The sequence below is a fragment of the Pan paniscus genome, chromosome 15 (assembly GCF_029289425.2).
Source record: "Pan paniscus chromosome 15, NHGRI_mPanPan1-v2.0_pri, whole genome shotgun sequence".
NCBI lineage: Eukaryota > Metazoa > Chordata > Mammalia > Primates > Hominidae > Pan > Pan paniscus.
In genome coordinates, this window is record NC_073264.2 from 43021080 (window position 1) to 43038443 (window position 17364).

General features: G+C 32.2%; 1 protein-coding gene across 8 annotated transcripts in view; it reads left to right on the forward strand.

Moving 5' to 3' along the window:
• LRFN5 (leucine rich repeat and fibronectin type III domain containing 5) overlaps positions 1–14824 on the forward strand; it is a 295601-nt gene extending 280777 nt beyond the window's left edge. For 4 of the 8 annotated variants that reach the window (XM_063596060.1, XM_063596062.1, XM_063596063.1 and 1 more), the window contains one exon: positions 1536–9187. In XM_063596060.1, the coding sequence (XP_063452130.1) occupies positions 1536–2451 (916 nt within the window). In that variant the 3' untranslated portion in view covers positions 2452–9187. The other 4 variants (XM_003831760.5, XM_034937494.4, XM_055097540.2 and 1 more) reach the window with 2 other exon arrangements.
• Positions 14825–17364: the final 2540 nt, after the last annotated feature.

Here is a 17364-nt window from a genome sequence, read left to right on the forward strand (position 1 = left end):
ATATTAACTTAAAGTAATTTGCTCTTGTCATACCAGGCTCTTCACATAACTCATGGACTACTGTCAATGACAAATACCCCTCCCCACCCCACACTTTTTTGTAGCTATTGGATATTCTATATATTTTAAACATTAGCTCTGTGAAATAAGCCAGATTTTATTTTCCAAATTCCAGGATCTTAATCCTGCAATGACAAGTAAAATTCTGTTTAATCTTGAGGAAATTTCTTGAATCCCTGACCCTTTTTGTAATTTGTAAAATAGTGATAATGCCTGTCTCATAAGGTCATTGTAAAGATTAAATTTTAATGTATACAAAATGCTTAGTAATGCCTGTTATTTAATTATAAATTAGGTCATATTCAGTTGCAACTGAAGGAACAGAAGAAAATAGACATCAACAAGAAACTTTTAGAATGTAGTAGATTCAGAGATGTCTATAAACTCTTTAATTTATTTATTTATTTTGAGATAAGGTCTTGCTGTGTCTCCCAGGCTTGAGTGAAGTGGCACAATCTCGGCTCACTGCAACCTCTGCCTCCTGGGTTCAAGCAATTCTCCTGTCTCAGCCTGCCCAGTAGCTGGGACTACAGGTGCCCGCCACCACTCCCAGCTAATTTTTATATTTTTATTAGAGACAGTGTTTCACCATATCGGTCAGGCTGGTCTCAAACTCCTGACCTCAGTTGATCCACCTGCCTTGGCCTCCCAAAGTGCTGGGATTACAGGCATGAGCCACCGCAGTGAAAGTATCACTGGAATTAGGTGATATTAGATTTAGGCACTGTCTAAACTCTTGCACTTTATAAATTGTGCTCTGATGGAAATTTGCGGTAGCATACAATGGGATGAGGGATTTATGCTCTGGTCAATAGCCTTGCCTTGTTCATGTTTCTAGGATAATATTACTTGTATGTTTTCATTATCCTCATGTATAGATAAAAACATAACACGGTCCAAGTGTTGACTGCATTATAAAAGGATTATATTTGTAAAGAAAATACTTTAATCTTAGTAATAATCTTAGTTATTAAGTATATATTTACTGGGTGCCATTTCATTTTTCTGAAATGGAAAATAAATGCTCTAAAATGCGTATCTATTTTGATTTCTAATGTGATTGTCAACATTTTTCCTTCCTTCAAATTTGCTTTTAGTCATAGAGGTATTGTAAGTGCTAAATGGATTTGTTTAGCAGTCAGATAATGTCACAGTCACACCTTTCAAAAGTAATTTGTCATCAATGATTTTTTTAGCAGTGTTTTTTATTAGGAGTTCTCCTTTGCTAAGCAATGTAATTAGTAAGCTTGTGAAGGCTTGGGGTAGGCACGATTAATATAGTGCAGATGCTGACAAGGACTTTTAGCCATTTTAACTCAGTAAATATGAGATTAGATCATTTTTCAGTAATTCATATGTTATAAATGTACTTATCTTAATGATACTAAAATGACACTGAACTAAAGTCATAATGACTTTCTGTGTATATGTTTTGTTTTGTTATTAATATTAACACAAATTCCATTGTCCCTCAGAATGATACCTCCTACGAGCAAAACTTTTCTGGTCAATAATCTGGCTGCTGGAACTATGTATGACTTGTGTGTCTTGGCCATATATGATGATGGCATCACTTCCCTCACTGCCACAAGAGTCGTGGGTTGCATCCAGTTTACTACGGAACAGGATTATGTGCGTTGCCATTTCATGCAGTCCCAGTTTTTGGGAGGCACCATGATTATTATTATTGGTGGAATCATTGTAGCATCTGTGCTGGTATTCATCATTATTCTGATGATCCGGTATAAGGTTTGCAACAATAATGGGCAACACAAGGTCACCAAGGTTAGCAATGTTTATTCTCAAACTAACGGGGCTCAAATACAAGGCTGTAGTGTAACTCTGCCCCAGTCCGTGTCCAAACAAGCTGTGGGACACGAAGAGAATGCCCAGTGTTGTAAAGCTGCCAGTGACAATGTGATTCAATCTTCAGAAACTTGTTCGAGTCAGGACTCCTCTACCACTACCTCTGCTTTGCCTCCTTCCTGGACTTCAAGCACTTCTGTGTCCCAAAAGCAGAAAAGAAAGACTGGCACAAAGCCAAGTACAGAACCACAGAATGAAGCCGTCACAAGTGTTGAATCCCAAAACACTAACAGGAACAACTCAACTGCCTTGCAGTTAGCTAGCCGACCTCCCGATTCTGTCACAGAGGGGCCCACGTCTAAAAGAGCACATATAAAGCCAAGTAAGTTTATCACTTTGCCTGCTGAGAGATCCAGAGCAAGGCACAAGTACTCCCTCAATGGAAAATTAAAGGAATACTATTGTTATATTAACTCGCCGAACACATGTGGACTGTTTCCTAAAAGAAGCATGTCTATGAATGTGATGTTTATTCAGTCTGACTGTTCTGATGGTCATAGTGGAAAGGCAACTCTCAAATTCTGAGGGACTACTGGAAAGTTCTGTGTAATTTATAATTTCTTTTTCATGAAAAATCATTTTGAGAACTCACATAGAAGATTGGAATTTGCAATTCCAATGCTGTGTATAAATCAACCTTCTCAGGTACAGTATATATATATACATATATAACTATATATATATGTATGTATGTATAGGTATACTGGAAGGAAACATAAATAAAATGGATAAGGGAAAAAGCATGACATAGCAGCAGTGCCTTTCCCTATTCTAGGACCAACTCCTAGGGCTAGCAACAGCAGATTAAAAAAATGAAAATTGTTGTAGAAAAAAGTATTGCATAAAAAATGATATTTCTCTAATTTTACAAAGGGCCACCTATGGATAATTGATATTTTTAATAAGTAGACTGTATATTTTCTTTCAATGGTAATAGTGTTTCCTTTGTTTTTAGGGAAATGTAGAGAACAACTTCATGTTGCTAAATTATTTAAAATAAAATATTCCATTAGTATACCGAGTTAATGTTAAAATTAGTTCACTTCTAAACAACATCCTTGGTGCAGGCGCCTTAATGGTTGTAAGATATTTCTCCTCTATGATACACCTTTTTCAGTGGAAAGGAGAAGAAAGTGCAATTTATTTTGCATTTATGAAAACTTTAATCAGTTTTCAGTCACAGGCTACAAATGCCTATGCATCTACATGGACATATGAAGATTTTTTCATTCATTTAATACACATTTTTTGAATAAATGAGTTTTATGTTGTTCTTAATGCAAGATAAAGAGGGAGACAAACATACAAGACTGCCTTTATCAAAGGGGTGTTTATTTTTATCACCAAGTAAAATTTTAAAACTTCTAATGGTGTTCTCATTATATTTATAAGTCATAAAAGTCATTGCTCATTAAGCAGATAGTGGATTTTTTTTCCCATTTGCACTATAGTTTTTGCATTTGAATGTTTTCCTTTTAAAGTAAATGCATTTGCTATTTTAGCCAAAAACTGTGATAAATTTAACTAGAAATCATGCCGCTTAGTGAGAATACATAATTTTTAAAAACAGGATTTTAAATTTAGTAGAAACTAATATTGCTCCTGGATAATGTGGAATTATTAGAAATTTACTGAAATTAAGGTCTATAGATAAATGTTTCTATTCACTCCTTGAAAAACTTAATTATATAATAATTTGATGGTGTTCTATTAAAGATCTACAAACAGGTTACCATCAAAGAGGTTTTATTTTGTTTTGTTTTGAGAATAAGGCTCACATGAGAACTGACCCATTGCTTTGCACAAAAGAAATGACATTTTAGCCATAATATCATAAGATAGATACTTTACTATCTTATGTCAAGTACTCTTTGGGAGTAACTTAAACACACAGTAAAAGTTTATTAACTTTTTCAGATCACTTGAAATACCACTTAAAACACAAGTGAGGAATGTGGAATCGTTAATTTCCTTCTGGTAGAAGCATATAGAACAATTTCAGTTACTGTTAACTTGACAAAGCCACATCTTCTGATACACAGTGTATCATGATGCCATTCAATAGTATGTAAGATTAAAGTAGTTAGAGATTACTTTCAGTGCCAGTCTTGAAAATAATTATCCAACGGGCTTTTTTATTTTAGGCGTTTGCTAAATCCCTTCTCTGCCCTGATTCTCTTTCTAAAAAGTTTACTTTTCACATTTGCAAAGTCTAATTATCCTTCACTGCCCAGTTATTTATTTCTTGTAAGGAATAGATGAGGTCACATGTGGTCGTAGTTTGCGAAATCAAAAGCAGCACTCAGAGTGAAATATATTTTCAGTACTATTAATGTAGTAATGCTCTAATTCCAACTAAATATTTTTAATTAACATCAATTGCCTAATTCCTCAATAGGTGTTGATTTGCAGAAGCATGCTACTTTTTCCCTTCTTAGATTTATCAGCATAGTATTAAAAATATTGAACATACAAAGGCTTGCAAGACTTAAAGAAATGAATCTTCAAAGACTTTCTGGGATTATGAAGGTTGTGATCAAAGATAAGGATGCTCTGAAATCATGCAACATTAGCAAGGTTAACATATGTACTATAAGTTACTGATGAACTTAGTGTTTTCCAGTATTTTTAAAAATCATTTGCCTACTTATATTTCTAATAAAGTTTGATTAAATATCTTTCATTTCTCATAGACATTTAAAATTCCATATTTAATCATATGAGATTTATTTTGTTTGACTAACACCATTGAAAATAATTTAATGTGATTTAATATATTTTTAATATGATCATTTTTACAATATTTAAACCAAATGCTTGAACACTTGTTCTTAAAAATGATAGAAAGGTGAGTATCTGGCCTGAGATTTTGCCCTTCAAAAAGTCTATATTTTGAGAGATTAACAAAAGACTGGCTTATCAAGAAGGTCAAAATTTTTTTGTATTTGTTTATAAACATATGAAGAAATTTTTGCTTAAAGTAATTGCAGTGTGAAGTGACTCAAAAGTAAGTCTACAGAAAAGTTGGGAATGATATTACCTATCATGATGTCTGAAACGTAATTGTTGCTTAGATGAATAAATGAGTAAATGAATAGGTAAATATGGCCATGGAGTAAGGTGTGGAAATAAGAATTTTCATTTGTTAGTACAATACAGATTTGTTATCTAAGTATTATATTACCATAAGCAACAAATTCTCTGTCCTTTTCTTGTTTTGCTTTCTGTCATTTATTATTTTATTCCTCATTTAAACAGTCATATATATGTGATCGGAAGCATCTGGTTTGCTGTTTGTTGTTTCTGACTATATGAAGATTATATATACATATATATTATTTTTGCTTCCTCGTTCTTATTTTTCTTTTATTTTTGTCATTTTGCATTATAGTTTCAGCTTGTTCAATGTGAGAACAAACAAAATAATGTGTTTCCTGTTATGCATGTATTAACGATGTTTACTTCAAACTTTTTTTAAAATTGTGTTCCTGCATTATTTTTGTCCCTTTTGAATAATTGTCCCCCAATTGAAAATATAAAGTTATTATTACAGTAGTGTCATAAAGGGATAATGAAGCATCTAAGGTAGCCCCAAATTTTAAGAAGCAGTATATTTTAGTTTGATGGATATTATTTATGTCTACAAATATATAAATACATAAAAAGATTAAATACAGCAATTTAAAGTAGACACAGTGGCTGGGCACGGGGGCTCACACTGTAATCCCAGCACTCTGGGGGCCCAAGATGGGCAGATCACTTGAGGTCAGGAGTTAGAGACCAGTCAGGCCAACGTGGTGAAACCCTGTCACTAGTAAAAACACAAAAAAATTAGCTGGGGGCGTGGTAGGAATCTGTAGTCCCAGCTACTCAGGAGGCTGAGGTGGGAAAATCCCTTGAGCCTGGGAGGTGGAGGTGGCAGTGAACTGACATCCCACCACTGCACTCCAGCCTGGGTGACAGAGAGAGACTCTGTCTCAAAAGAGAAGAAAAAAAAAGTAAATAAGTGAATAAATAAATTAGACACAGTAACACTCAAACTGTGGCCAATTTATTTCCCCTTTTTTTTTTCCTAACCATTAAAGGAGTCAGTGGGGGTTTCTGTAAGTTGTTTCATGCTTTATAACAGTGGGTTTTTACCTGCTTTGTAGATATATTTTACTTAAGATTTTGGAATAGAAGTTTTGAACCATTCTAAGAAATCTCTAAACATAACAAGTCTAATCTTTGAAAGATGCATACTTTCTCCACAAATTTATAAACAATTAAAAAACATAAATGTGATCCATTTGTCTCCAGACATCTTTTTCTTTTAGTTTTGTAATGTATTTTCTCTTCAATTTAAAGTACTTGCATCCAATAAATTTTATTATTTTATTTGCTTGTATTTTTGAAAAGAAAATATATCATTTATAAAGCTAAAAACTTTAAAAGTTGCCCTAAAATTTACACTATTTGCCTTTTAGCTCTTAAATTTAAGTTTTTCTCTTTCATTATAGCAATAAACATAAGACTTTTTAAAATTCCAATAGTTTAAAAATCCATAAATATAAAGTATCATCTTTTGGGTAGAATTGTGAAGCAAATTAGACATTTCTTAAGAAGACAGCAAATGCAAGCCATTGTCTTCTCAGCATAGTTGATTTCCAATTGGATTTTATCATGCTAAGAAAACAATGTTCATTTACATGAGACAGAATGAAGACTATCTACGATCTTTCCCTTGTTCAGCCTTCCCTTGTTTCAAGAACAGTCCAGTGATTAACAATGTATGCTTCTGTGTGAGTGTGAAGTGTTTTGAGGAAAGGACTTCTGCACAGAGGTGGATTGTATGTAAAAAGGATATTTTTCTTATCCTTTTATGTTGCTAATAATAACACTGTACCTTACAATGTTAGTGATATTTAAGTAAATTTATAGACAAGAAATATGTCATTTTTGAAATGGCATTCAGAAAAGAATAATCAAAATTAATATTTGAAGTTTTACTTTCAAAGGACAGATTGCCCAGTCTTTTTCTTCCCATGCTAGATAAATATACGCTGGGATTATTAATAAAATTAGTTTGTTCACATCTTTATTGTTTGTTTATTTATTTATTATTATGTTTTTCCACAGAAACAATCAATTCATGTAGCAGGGTACAGAAGGCCACTTAAAAAGAGTGGTAGGCCGGGCTCAGTGGCTCACACCTGTAATCCCAGCACTTTGGGATGTCAAGGCAGGCAGATCACGAGGTCAAGAGATCCAGACCATCCTGGCCAACGTGGTGAAACCCTATCTCTACTAAAAATACAAAAAATTAGCTGGGTGTGGTGGTGCGCACCTGTAATCCCAGCTACTCGGGAGGCTGAGGCAGGAGAATCACTTGAACCCCGGAGTCGGAGGTTGCAGTGAGCCAAGATCGTGCCACTGAACTCCAGCCTGGTGACAGAGTGAGACTCTGTCAAAATAAGTAAATAAATAAATAAATAAATAAATAAATATTAAAAAATAGAGTGGTAAGCATATTGTTTTGATTGAGCCATCCTAAAAATGTGGTGTTATCTTGAAGAGGGATATAGAAAGTAACAATTTATAACCAGGAGTATATTTAAGTAGTAAATTACCTCACTAAGGTACTGTTAATGCATTGGGGATTTCATCAAATTACACAAACAGTGAATATAACAAAGTAATCACTGATTACTCTGGTAAGTGTAATGGTACACTTAGAATGATTGTCTTCTGGTTATGTTCAGCACTTTCAAAGTCAAAATTTAGGATCTAAAGTTAACATTGAATAAATATATACATCACATACATTTGTATAAATATATATGTGCTCAACAAATATCTGCCTATATATGTATTATATAGACATATAAATATTTATACTCATAACATTAACCAGCTAAAATCATAATTTTGTGTCCTGCAATATAGATTAATTTTAATTAGTATGAAAACATAGATTTAAATGGACTGGCTGTCAGAGAACTTCTCCCAGAAAAACTGTAAAAATTATAACTGTTACTTATCAGATAACAATAGAATATAAAGTACAAATTTAATTTTCTGCATTTTTTAATTATACCCATCTCTACAACCTAATTTCATCCATTTCAAACTTGGTGACTGTTATGTTCATGATGTCTGAAAACAAAAACGAAATATTTTCAAATTCATTCAGGAATAAGCCATGACTGCCCTTTCATTTAATGTACTTGTGTTTGGAAGTGGTTAAACATTTAACCTTACCTGACACATAGGCTATGTACATATTATGTTTCTGCTCTAGAATATGTCTAATAAATAAATATTTGAGTAAAATCAAGGAGCTTATGAAATATACTGTGTTGGCTATTGGCTCTACCATAATACAATTCTGTATTCTTTTTTTCATCTATAATGTGAACATCTCCTATTATTGATTTTATGTAAAATCTAATCTCCAAAGACCGTTGTATATTTACATGAATATTTGTGCTGAAAGTTTTGTATAAAACAATTTGTCTCAATCTCGTAACACTCACCTATGAATCCTAAGAAGGACTTATCCTTTACTCCTAGTTTTCTATCATGTGTCACTTCTCAATGATTAAACGTATTTGCTTAAAAAGAAGGCATTTTGGAAAAAAATAGAATGTGTGCTGCACAGATTTATGTAATGGTATTAAACTTTTATAGGCAATTGAAACCTACATATAAACATTTAAAGGAAAGTTGTTCATATTTAGAATGTTAGTGTCTTACATAGGGACAAACAGGTACTTGTTAAAATATTAGCTATTATTTGGGGAGTAGGTATTGAATGATGATTAATATTTTAAGTGATTCTTTTGTACTCCATATGGTGAACATAGTTAAACTATATTTTCTGCTTTGAATTCTTTTTTCCTTGATGTAATTTTGCATATTATTCATATGAATCTATATAGATGAAATGTCAACTGTGAGTAAGAAAATGAACAGAAACTTGATTATCTTATTGAACTCTGTCACGAATACCAAATGCATATTGAAAATCACTCATTTTAGTTATTAGAATAACATTTTAGAAAATTATGTTTTTAAGCATTAGGAATAAGAAAGTAGACAGAGAGAACTGAAATATTATAAAAGTCAATTGCAATTAACCCATGAACTGGTTTTTTAAAAAAAATCTTTAGATAAATCTTTGTTAATTCTTGATATGAAGTATTACCAAGATTTCAGTAAGAAGTTTTTTGAATCTATCTCTTTTAAAAAAATGAATTGTTTATGACACTGAACATTTTATTCCCAGATGCTTTGCTGACTAATGTTGACCAGATTTTCCAGGAAACACAGGTGAGATTCTTATTACCTATAACTTACTTCAACACTTAAATGGGTATACACTTTTTATAAATTAACTTTAAGAAATTAGTTTGCTAATTTATGTAGCTTGTTGAAATTTTCTTTTAAAATTTACTTATAATTCTCAACAGTGAAGATTGAAGTTTAGTTTGATTAAGCGAATTCACGGTTTCTAAATTTAGAGATATTTGGGGTTAACTAAACATCTCTGCTTTGTCTTGTAAGAAATAAAGTTAATAATAATTGTGATGCATGCAACTTTGGAGTCACTCTTGTAGTCATACATGATACAATGTGCATTTTTACAAATGTTTCCAAATGTGAAGACAGTACCTTGATAAGAATGTATTTACTCCTATCCTTGACCTCCACATCCTAATTAGAGCTGAGATGACACATTATGCCTCTTTGAAAACAGATGAACAGAAGTGTTTCACTGTTATCGAAAATGAATGAAGCCTCTTTAAAATGGAGCAAAAGACTACATATGAAATATTCATGGTATTACTTTTGTCAGCAACCAATTATTCTTCTTGAGTGGTTTTTTTAGGGGGGATGTTTGAAATGAGTATTTGATTCTTGAATTTTAATTGGATCGGAGAGTGTGTTTCCAGAGCAGAGAAGCACTTTAGCAATCTGTTCAAACAGCTGGAAGCATCAGCCATTTGCTTGAGGTTTGGCACACACACAAAAATTCTGCTTTTAACAGTTCTAAAAAAGGCCATTGATTTATTTGCTGGTAGTAAAAATAGGGTCTTGGTTTTTAACATTTTATATTTAAAAGAAAAACAACTTTGTCAATCTTTCAGGATCTTCCCTAATGAATTCTATCCACAAATCAAAATGTTTTCATGCATCATTTCTTTACTGAATTTAGAATCCCATTCTTATGTGCAAAAAACAGCAGATGGCTCATTGGAAATACTGAAACAATCAATAGCACAATGTCTGGCACATGTTTGTGTTCTATTGTATGCAGTGAATTGACCTGCATGAAGGTGTCTTGTTTCTCCATCACCTCTTTTGTTCTCTCGCTCTCAATTTTAACATTTCTTCTTATTTCTCTTTCCATCTCTCTCTCTCTACCCATCACTCTCTCTCCCTCTTTGCCTCTCCTTCTCTTTCTCTCTTTCATTTTTAAAGTTCATTTATCATGTAACTTTAATAAATCATATCCAGCCAACCTGAAATTTAGGATAGGATACCTTTATATAATAATTAGGAAACAGATGATTAATCTATAAGGAACACAAGCCAAAATGGTACTAAATGTTGTTTCAAAATTTGGAAGCAGGTGAGTAAATGTCTACGTAATTTTTCAATTATCAATTTAAAGAATTTTCGAAAGATTCACATTTGAAATGGAATATTGTATATTATTTTGCTTATGTATTTATTTTAGTATATTATTAGAAATGGAATTTGGACTTTCTTTGGAAGTCTTTGTACTATGAGATATAGCACAAAATTTTGCAAATATGATACATACATAAGGCTTTGAATAATGACTTTTTATCTTAAAATAATTAGTATTACAAAAAATAAGAAAATATCATTAAAAATAAATGACTGTCATAACATTATAGAAAACTTCCCTTCATACTTAAGCTACCTTGTTCCTCTTTCTATAAATATTAGCAAGTAAAACAAATCCAAAGACAAATAATAGTTTTAACAAAATTCAGTGGCCATACATCATTCACTTACTAGCCAGCTCCTTGCTACCTTTCTATTATCAGATTTAAGTTACTGTATGACCCCAAGGTAACTATTCTTGATTCTCGGTAAATGATTTGTGCTATAGCAGGCCTATGTCTACCACTGTGAGAAGACCAAACAGTGATGCCCCTACTGAAGACAGTGTGTGACCTGTGTGTTCTTAGCTTTGTCATAGCCTTTCACATTGTTAGTGTGTGAATGAACAGAGGTGGAGAGCGGGCAGAGACCCTTTGTGATTGCAACTCTTCAGCTCCGAGTTTTCCGTAGCCAGTCATACTGAGGTACCTGTTAAGGTGAATTTCTTTCTAAGCATAGAGAGTTAAAACACATATTTCATTTCCATTATTCAGAATATGCCCCATGCCAATTTTCTTTTTTAGAAGCCTTTAGGAATGTATATAAAAGTAGAGTGGCCTTGAAATATTTTAATATCTAATATATAATACAATTCTTTTATAATATAATCATAAAATTTTAATCACACTAAAATGAATTGAGAGGAAAGGGGAAAGGAATTACGTATAAAATTAATGCTGATAACTCTACGTGGAAATTGACACTTACCTATAAATTTTCCTTGTGTTTGGCCAAGATTTTTATCTTTACAAGGAACACAGTAAAACAATAGTTATGCTGTTCGGCAGTTAAGTAAGAAATAGTTGAGTAGTTTCCATTTATACTGAAAATGCCTTAAATAAAATTTCTTAAGAAGTGTTTGCTGTTTTCTGACCAATAAAATATGTATGCATTGTGTGTGTGTGTGTGTGTGTGTGTGTGTGTAGCTTTGCACAAGAGCTATAGCTTATTCTGTGATTGCTTGCACAGGCCTTTAAGATAATTGCTTCCTGATGTTAATAAATTTAACTTGCGATTAGTCCACATTTAATAACAAGCAAAAATGTAAACTTTGCAATAAAATCTCTGTTACAGATGAGTACAATTTTTTAGATAATTAATATACAAATTAATAAAAAGCTAATATTGATTATGAATACATAACAACACTGATAAAACTATGGGAAAACACAGGGTTATGAAAATACATGAAATAAGAGCCAAAGAGAAAAGCAAATTTTATACACATGATGCAAATATGCTTCCAATAAGTTTCCAGGTGAGTGTGATCAATGTAAAATATTTGCTTCTGCAGGAGGAGGTTCCTATGATATTCTCTTCAAGTAAATTTTCTGAAATAAGAGTAACAGAATAAACACATATGTAGGAAACATTTGGCTATTTTTATAATAATTAAAGCATGTTTTTAACATATATATTTGAATATTATACCAAATTTTAAAAAAGGAGAGCCTTTGTGTCAGCAATAACCTTTAGAAATCATCTCCTTGCTTAGACATCCTAGCTATAAAAGATCAAAATATTTCACAGTTCTTAATTACATTGAGAATAGGGGCAGTAATAAATCTTTTCCCACAATTCATTCAATGTCAGGATATTTTTTTCTTCTCTTAATGTTCAGGGAGCTTACATTTCTTATTTATCTTTTAGTACTGTTAATAAGACTGTCCACAGATTTTTGCATGATATCCACTCACTCTTAAATGAGGACAATAACCAAAACATCCTAAACCTACTACAACTTGATTATTTTTAGTTTTTGTAACATTTTTACCATATTTAGTCTGTATTATTTGTATTGTTTGATACTCTTGTAATTTTGTGTTTTATGTTTAGATATTTATGGAATTACTATAGGAGCTATCTATTGATAAGTAAATTAAAAAGTGTCATTTTGGATATTCTATTAAATGCCAGTTTTTATTTGGCTTCATATTATTTAATAATTTTAATATTGCTACATCTTCAGAGCAGACAAACTTCATAGTTCACAAAATTTTTATTTCCTACTATTCAAATATGAACCATAATTTCACAGTTTGTTAATATCATTAGTTAATGTGAAACTCAAGTAAATCTTTAAGGTATGTCAGCTTACAAAATCATTAACTTGATACTAAATTAAAGTTTGCTATCCTGGAACCATTTATTACTTAAAAGCTTAAACTAGTTATTTTGTCCACTGTCATTTTCCTTCTAGGTGTACTGCAACTTTTACTATGTTACTACTTTTTGTAACTTGACCTTTGATATAGTACCATAACACCTTTTTTGTGTCAAAGGGAGTATATCACTTGAAATATAAAAAGAGAAAACATGTTGATTTTCAATTTTACCAATATGAGCTCTGCAATGAACCAAATAAAGAAGAATTTAGTAATATATACCGTTACATTTTACAGTGATTTTGCAATGTTTTTCTTAGTATATTCCAGGTAAATTATGATAATAATATCTATATTTCAGTAGCTTTTTAAAAAGTAATTCTTTTTTTACAAATAAGATACACACTGGTCCCTTAACAGTCTTCACATATATGGTGTATTTCTTATTAGCTTTCCAAAATTATTATTTTTGCTAAAATCAATTTCACTATTCAGATTATCAATTATTTTGAAATGTTTTCTTAAATAAAATATCTTTACAGCATTTTACCTACCTTCACCTAAAGTTACCAAAATAACCTTTAATATCCTTCAATAACTTTATCACATAAAATTATCTAAAGATATTCTACATCAACATTTTAATATAGAATACTAAATAAATGAATCTCTATTTCATGATTCATTCATGCCATGCATTTTATAATTCCCAAATAAAAAATTGTAAAGATGCAGTTGTTTTTTAATGGAAAAGAGAAAATTACTTGTACTCATGTATATGAAAGCATATATTTCTCAAAAATTATTTTCCATTTTCATCAAGAATAGACTTCATTAGACATATCTTAAATCCATGAAGACTGAGAACACATATTAGAGGAAAAATATTTTCACAGTTGTATGTTTAAATATTTTTATAAAATGGCTTTTACATTATTTTCTTTCAAAATCATGTTTAATTCAAACATGGAATGCCTTTAAGAGTTATTGTGAGTTTTCCATTTATTTTGTTTTGTGGGTGAAAAACTGATTAGTTAAGGTGAATAATTTACTACCATTAAATGTATTATTAAATATTTGTAAAATTTTAATATCATACACATTTTCTAGCAGAATTTTTAAAATTTGTAAGTAGCACGAATTAATAACTGCAATTATTATTTGTTTATCTTACCTTGAAATTATATATGTGAAAAACAAAGCAATAGAAAATGCCATTTTACAATGTAGCTTTGACTTTACATAATTATCTAGGCTTCATATACTTAGATTAAAAAAATAAGATACTTTTATATATTCACCAATTGAAGTTACTAAAAAGCATTTGATATGTTTATATGCATGTTTAGATAGTTTTCATGGGTGTGTGCTGTATTTCATGGCAAGCAACTCCTCCTTGGGTGCTTACATTTAATTACTTTTAGATTGCTAGCACAATGATCTTATTAGCTATGTGTTTTCTTTCTTTCTTTCTTTTTTTTTCCTTTTTCTTTTTCTTTCATTTCAGAGGCTGGAGTTAATCTGAAGAGCACCACTTCTCCTCTCTCTCCTGAAAAAATTTGCCACTGATATTTTTACTGGATAAAATTCAAAAATGTTTCAATTCACAAAGGCTAATTGTTGAACTGGTGTCGTAGAAGAAATTATCTACAGGAGCCGAGGTGAAAGTCTCTGATGACGGCGGAACTGGCTCCATTAGACCATGGTTCATCCTCTTTTAAAACCAAACTTTTTTTTCTTCTGGCCTACAAGTATTTTTTTTTAAGAAAGAAAAAAAGCCTACATTGGCATCAAGTTCTGTATCAATCCATCTTACATTGCCGTCCATGATTTAACAGACTGTAGAATCTTGAATAATCTATATCACTTTAACAAATAAATGTTTTACTATGACAGAATTTGCACATTGCCTGATTTGTGAAAGTACCCATTGCTTCAAGTGTGAGTGGTGAAATAATTATTGCAAGAACTAATACTACTGTTTTACATGTAGGCCGTGCAAAAACCTTAAGAGATTACAAGCGGCTTTATAATATTGGAAATATTTCTTCCATGATTCAGTGCACCCAGTTCTTTGGGAGAGCAGTACAGCTATTTAAGCAAATTTATACTAATTTTATGCCTCAGTATAGGATAGAAAGTGATAAAGGCTCTCTTCTCCTAGTAAAACTTCCAAAATGATCAAGATAGGAATATTATAATTAATCCAAATTGATTCATTGCTTTTCTAGGGAGCCGGGGCAAAAGAGGTTTTAATAATTACAAGCCTTAAGTGCACATTTCTCCAATTTTGCACAAGTTCAGAGTAAGAACAAAGAATATGCATCTGCTTCACTACCAGCACACGTAGAACTGAGTTAATTTTGAGGGCTAATACAGGAGAATGCAGTCATATTTAAGCAATATCCAAGCTAAGCATTTAAGAGCTGCCCCTGGTGTGAAGCAGGCCTCAGCTGTGTGAGTTTGGCCAGTTATGCACAGCAATCTTCCATGTTGTCATAGAAAAGATATTAGTGTAAAATTTGAAAACACGTACATTTATCAGAATACATGGCAAAAGCAATAAGTTCAATAAAAATATTCATAAGAGCATTGTTACTCCCAATTGAATTCAGACTCTCTCAGATATTATAGATTATATCTCTATTCCTTGGTAATTCTGATAGTTATCATTGAGACCAATATGTAGTTTTTTTTTTTAATTCAAGTCAAATAAGCTAGAAAACTCTTTGCCTTTTAAGAAATTCAGGTTAATCTGTTAATTATTCCACATTTGGACTATTAAAAATATCCAGTCATCCAAGGAGAGGTTTCAAGACATTAGCCATTTAGAACATTTGGAAGCCGTGCTCAGGAACGTAACTCCACCGGACAACATAGACACAGTTGTTTGCATGCACACACATAGAGGCACACACACGCGCACACACACACTCCCTGACGTACACAATGCAAGACTGAAACAGAAGTTACAAGTTTGAATTGAATTTTTGTAGTTACATTTTGTAGTCACGACATTGGGCAATTTACCTAATTCTCTGACAACTTCAACACCCTGGAACAATTTTGCTTATGGGTGTGTATGCATATGCATACATAAATGTGTATGATGATTAAAAAGAGACAGATTGAACAGTGAATTCTGCCTCTGCAAATACATTGCTGTTGTATACAGCTTTTCTCCTAATATACATGTGTAAAGAGAGAATCAAGAACAGGAATGGCTTTCCTGGATCTCAGCTCAGAGTGACATTTTCAGTTATCTTGGTTCCTCAAGGACATTGTCCTGTTTATTCTTACAGTCCTCCCACCCCTTTGGGGCTAATTCTTTTCTTGATGGTGATAACAAAGCAGTGTTGTTCATAGCCTGTCCTGTCATCTACTTTTTCATTCATTCAGGATATTTATGCTATTGTTTTCGAAGGAACAGAATTGTTAGTGAGTTAAAATGAAAGTTAATCACTTCAAGACTTTACCCTGCATCCCCTACACCTAAATCCAAAATTTCCATTTATGCATATATTCAATCAAACAACATTACTCAGACACCCATAATGTACACATTTTCTTTTTTTAATTTTGTTTATGATGAAGAGTAGGCACAGACTCTGATTCTCAAGGTTCGTGAGAATCTATTGTTTTTATGAAATGGTATTTAATTCTTTTTTTATTTTATTATTATTATACTTTAAGTTTTAGGGTACATGTGCACAATGTGCAGGTTTGTTACATATGTATACATGTGCCATGCTGGTGTGCTGCGCCCATTAACTCGTCATTTAGCATTAGGTATATCTCCTAATGCTATCCCTCCCCCCTCCCCCCACCCCACAACAGTCCCCAGAGTGTGATGTTCCCCTTCCTGTATCCATGTGTTCTCATTGTTCAATTCCCACCTATGAGTGAGAACATGCGGTGTTTGGTTTTTTGTCCTTGCGATAGTTTACTGAGAATGATGATTTCCAATTTCATCCATGTCCCTACAAAGGACATGAACTCATCCTTTCTTATGGCTGCATAGTATTCCATGGTGTATATGTGCCACATTTTCTTAATCCAGTCTATCATTGTTGGACATTTGGGTTGGTTCCAAGTCTTTGCTATTGTGAATAGTGCCGCAATAAACATATGTGTGTATGTGTCTTTATAGCAGCATGATTTATAGTCCTTTGGGTATATACCCAGTAATGGGATGGCTGGGTCAAATGGTATTTCTAGTTCTAGATCCCTGAGGAATCACCACACTGACATCCACAATGGTTGAACTAGTTTACAGTCCCACCAACACTGTAAATGTGTTCCTATTTCTCCACATCCTCTCCAGCACCTGTTGTTTCCTGACTTTTTAATGATTGCCATTCTATACTGGTGTGAGATGCTATCTCATTGTGGTTTTGATTTGCATTTCTCTGATGGCCAGTGATGGTGAGCACTTTTT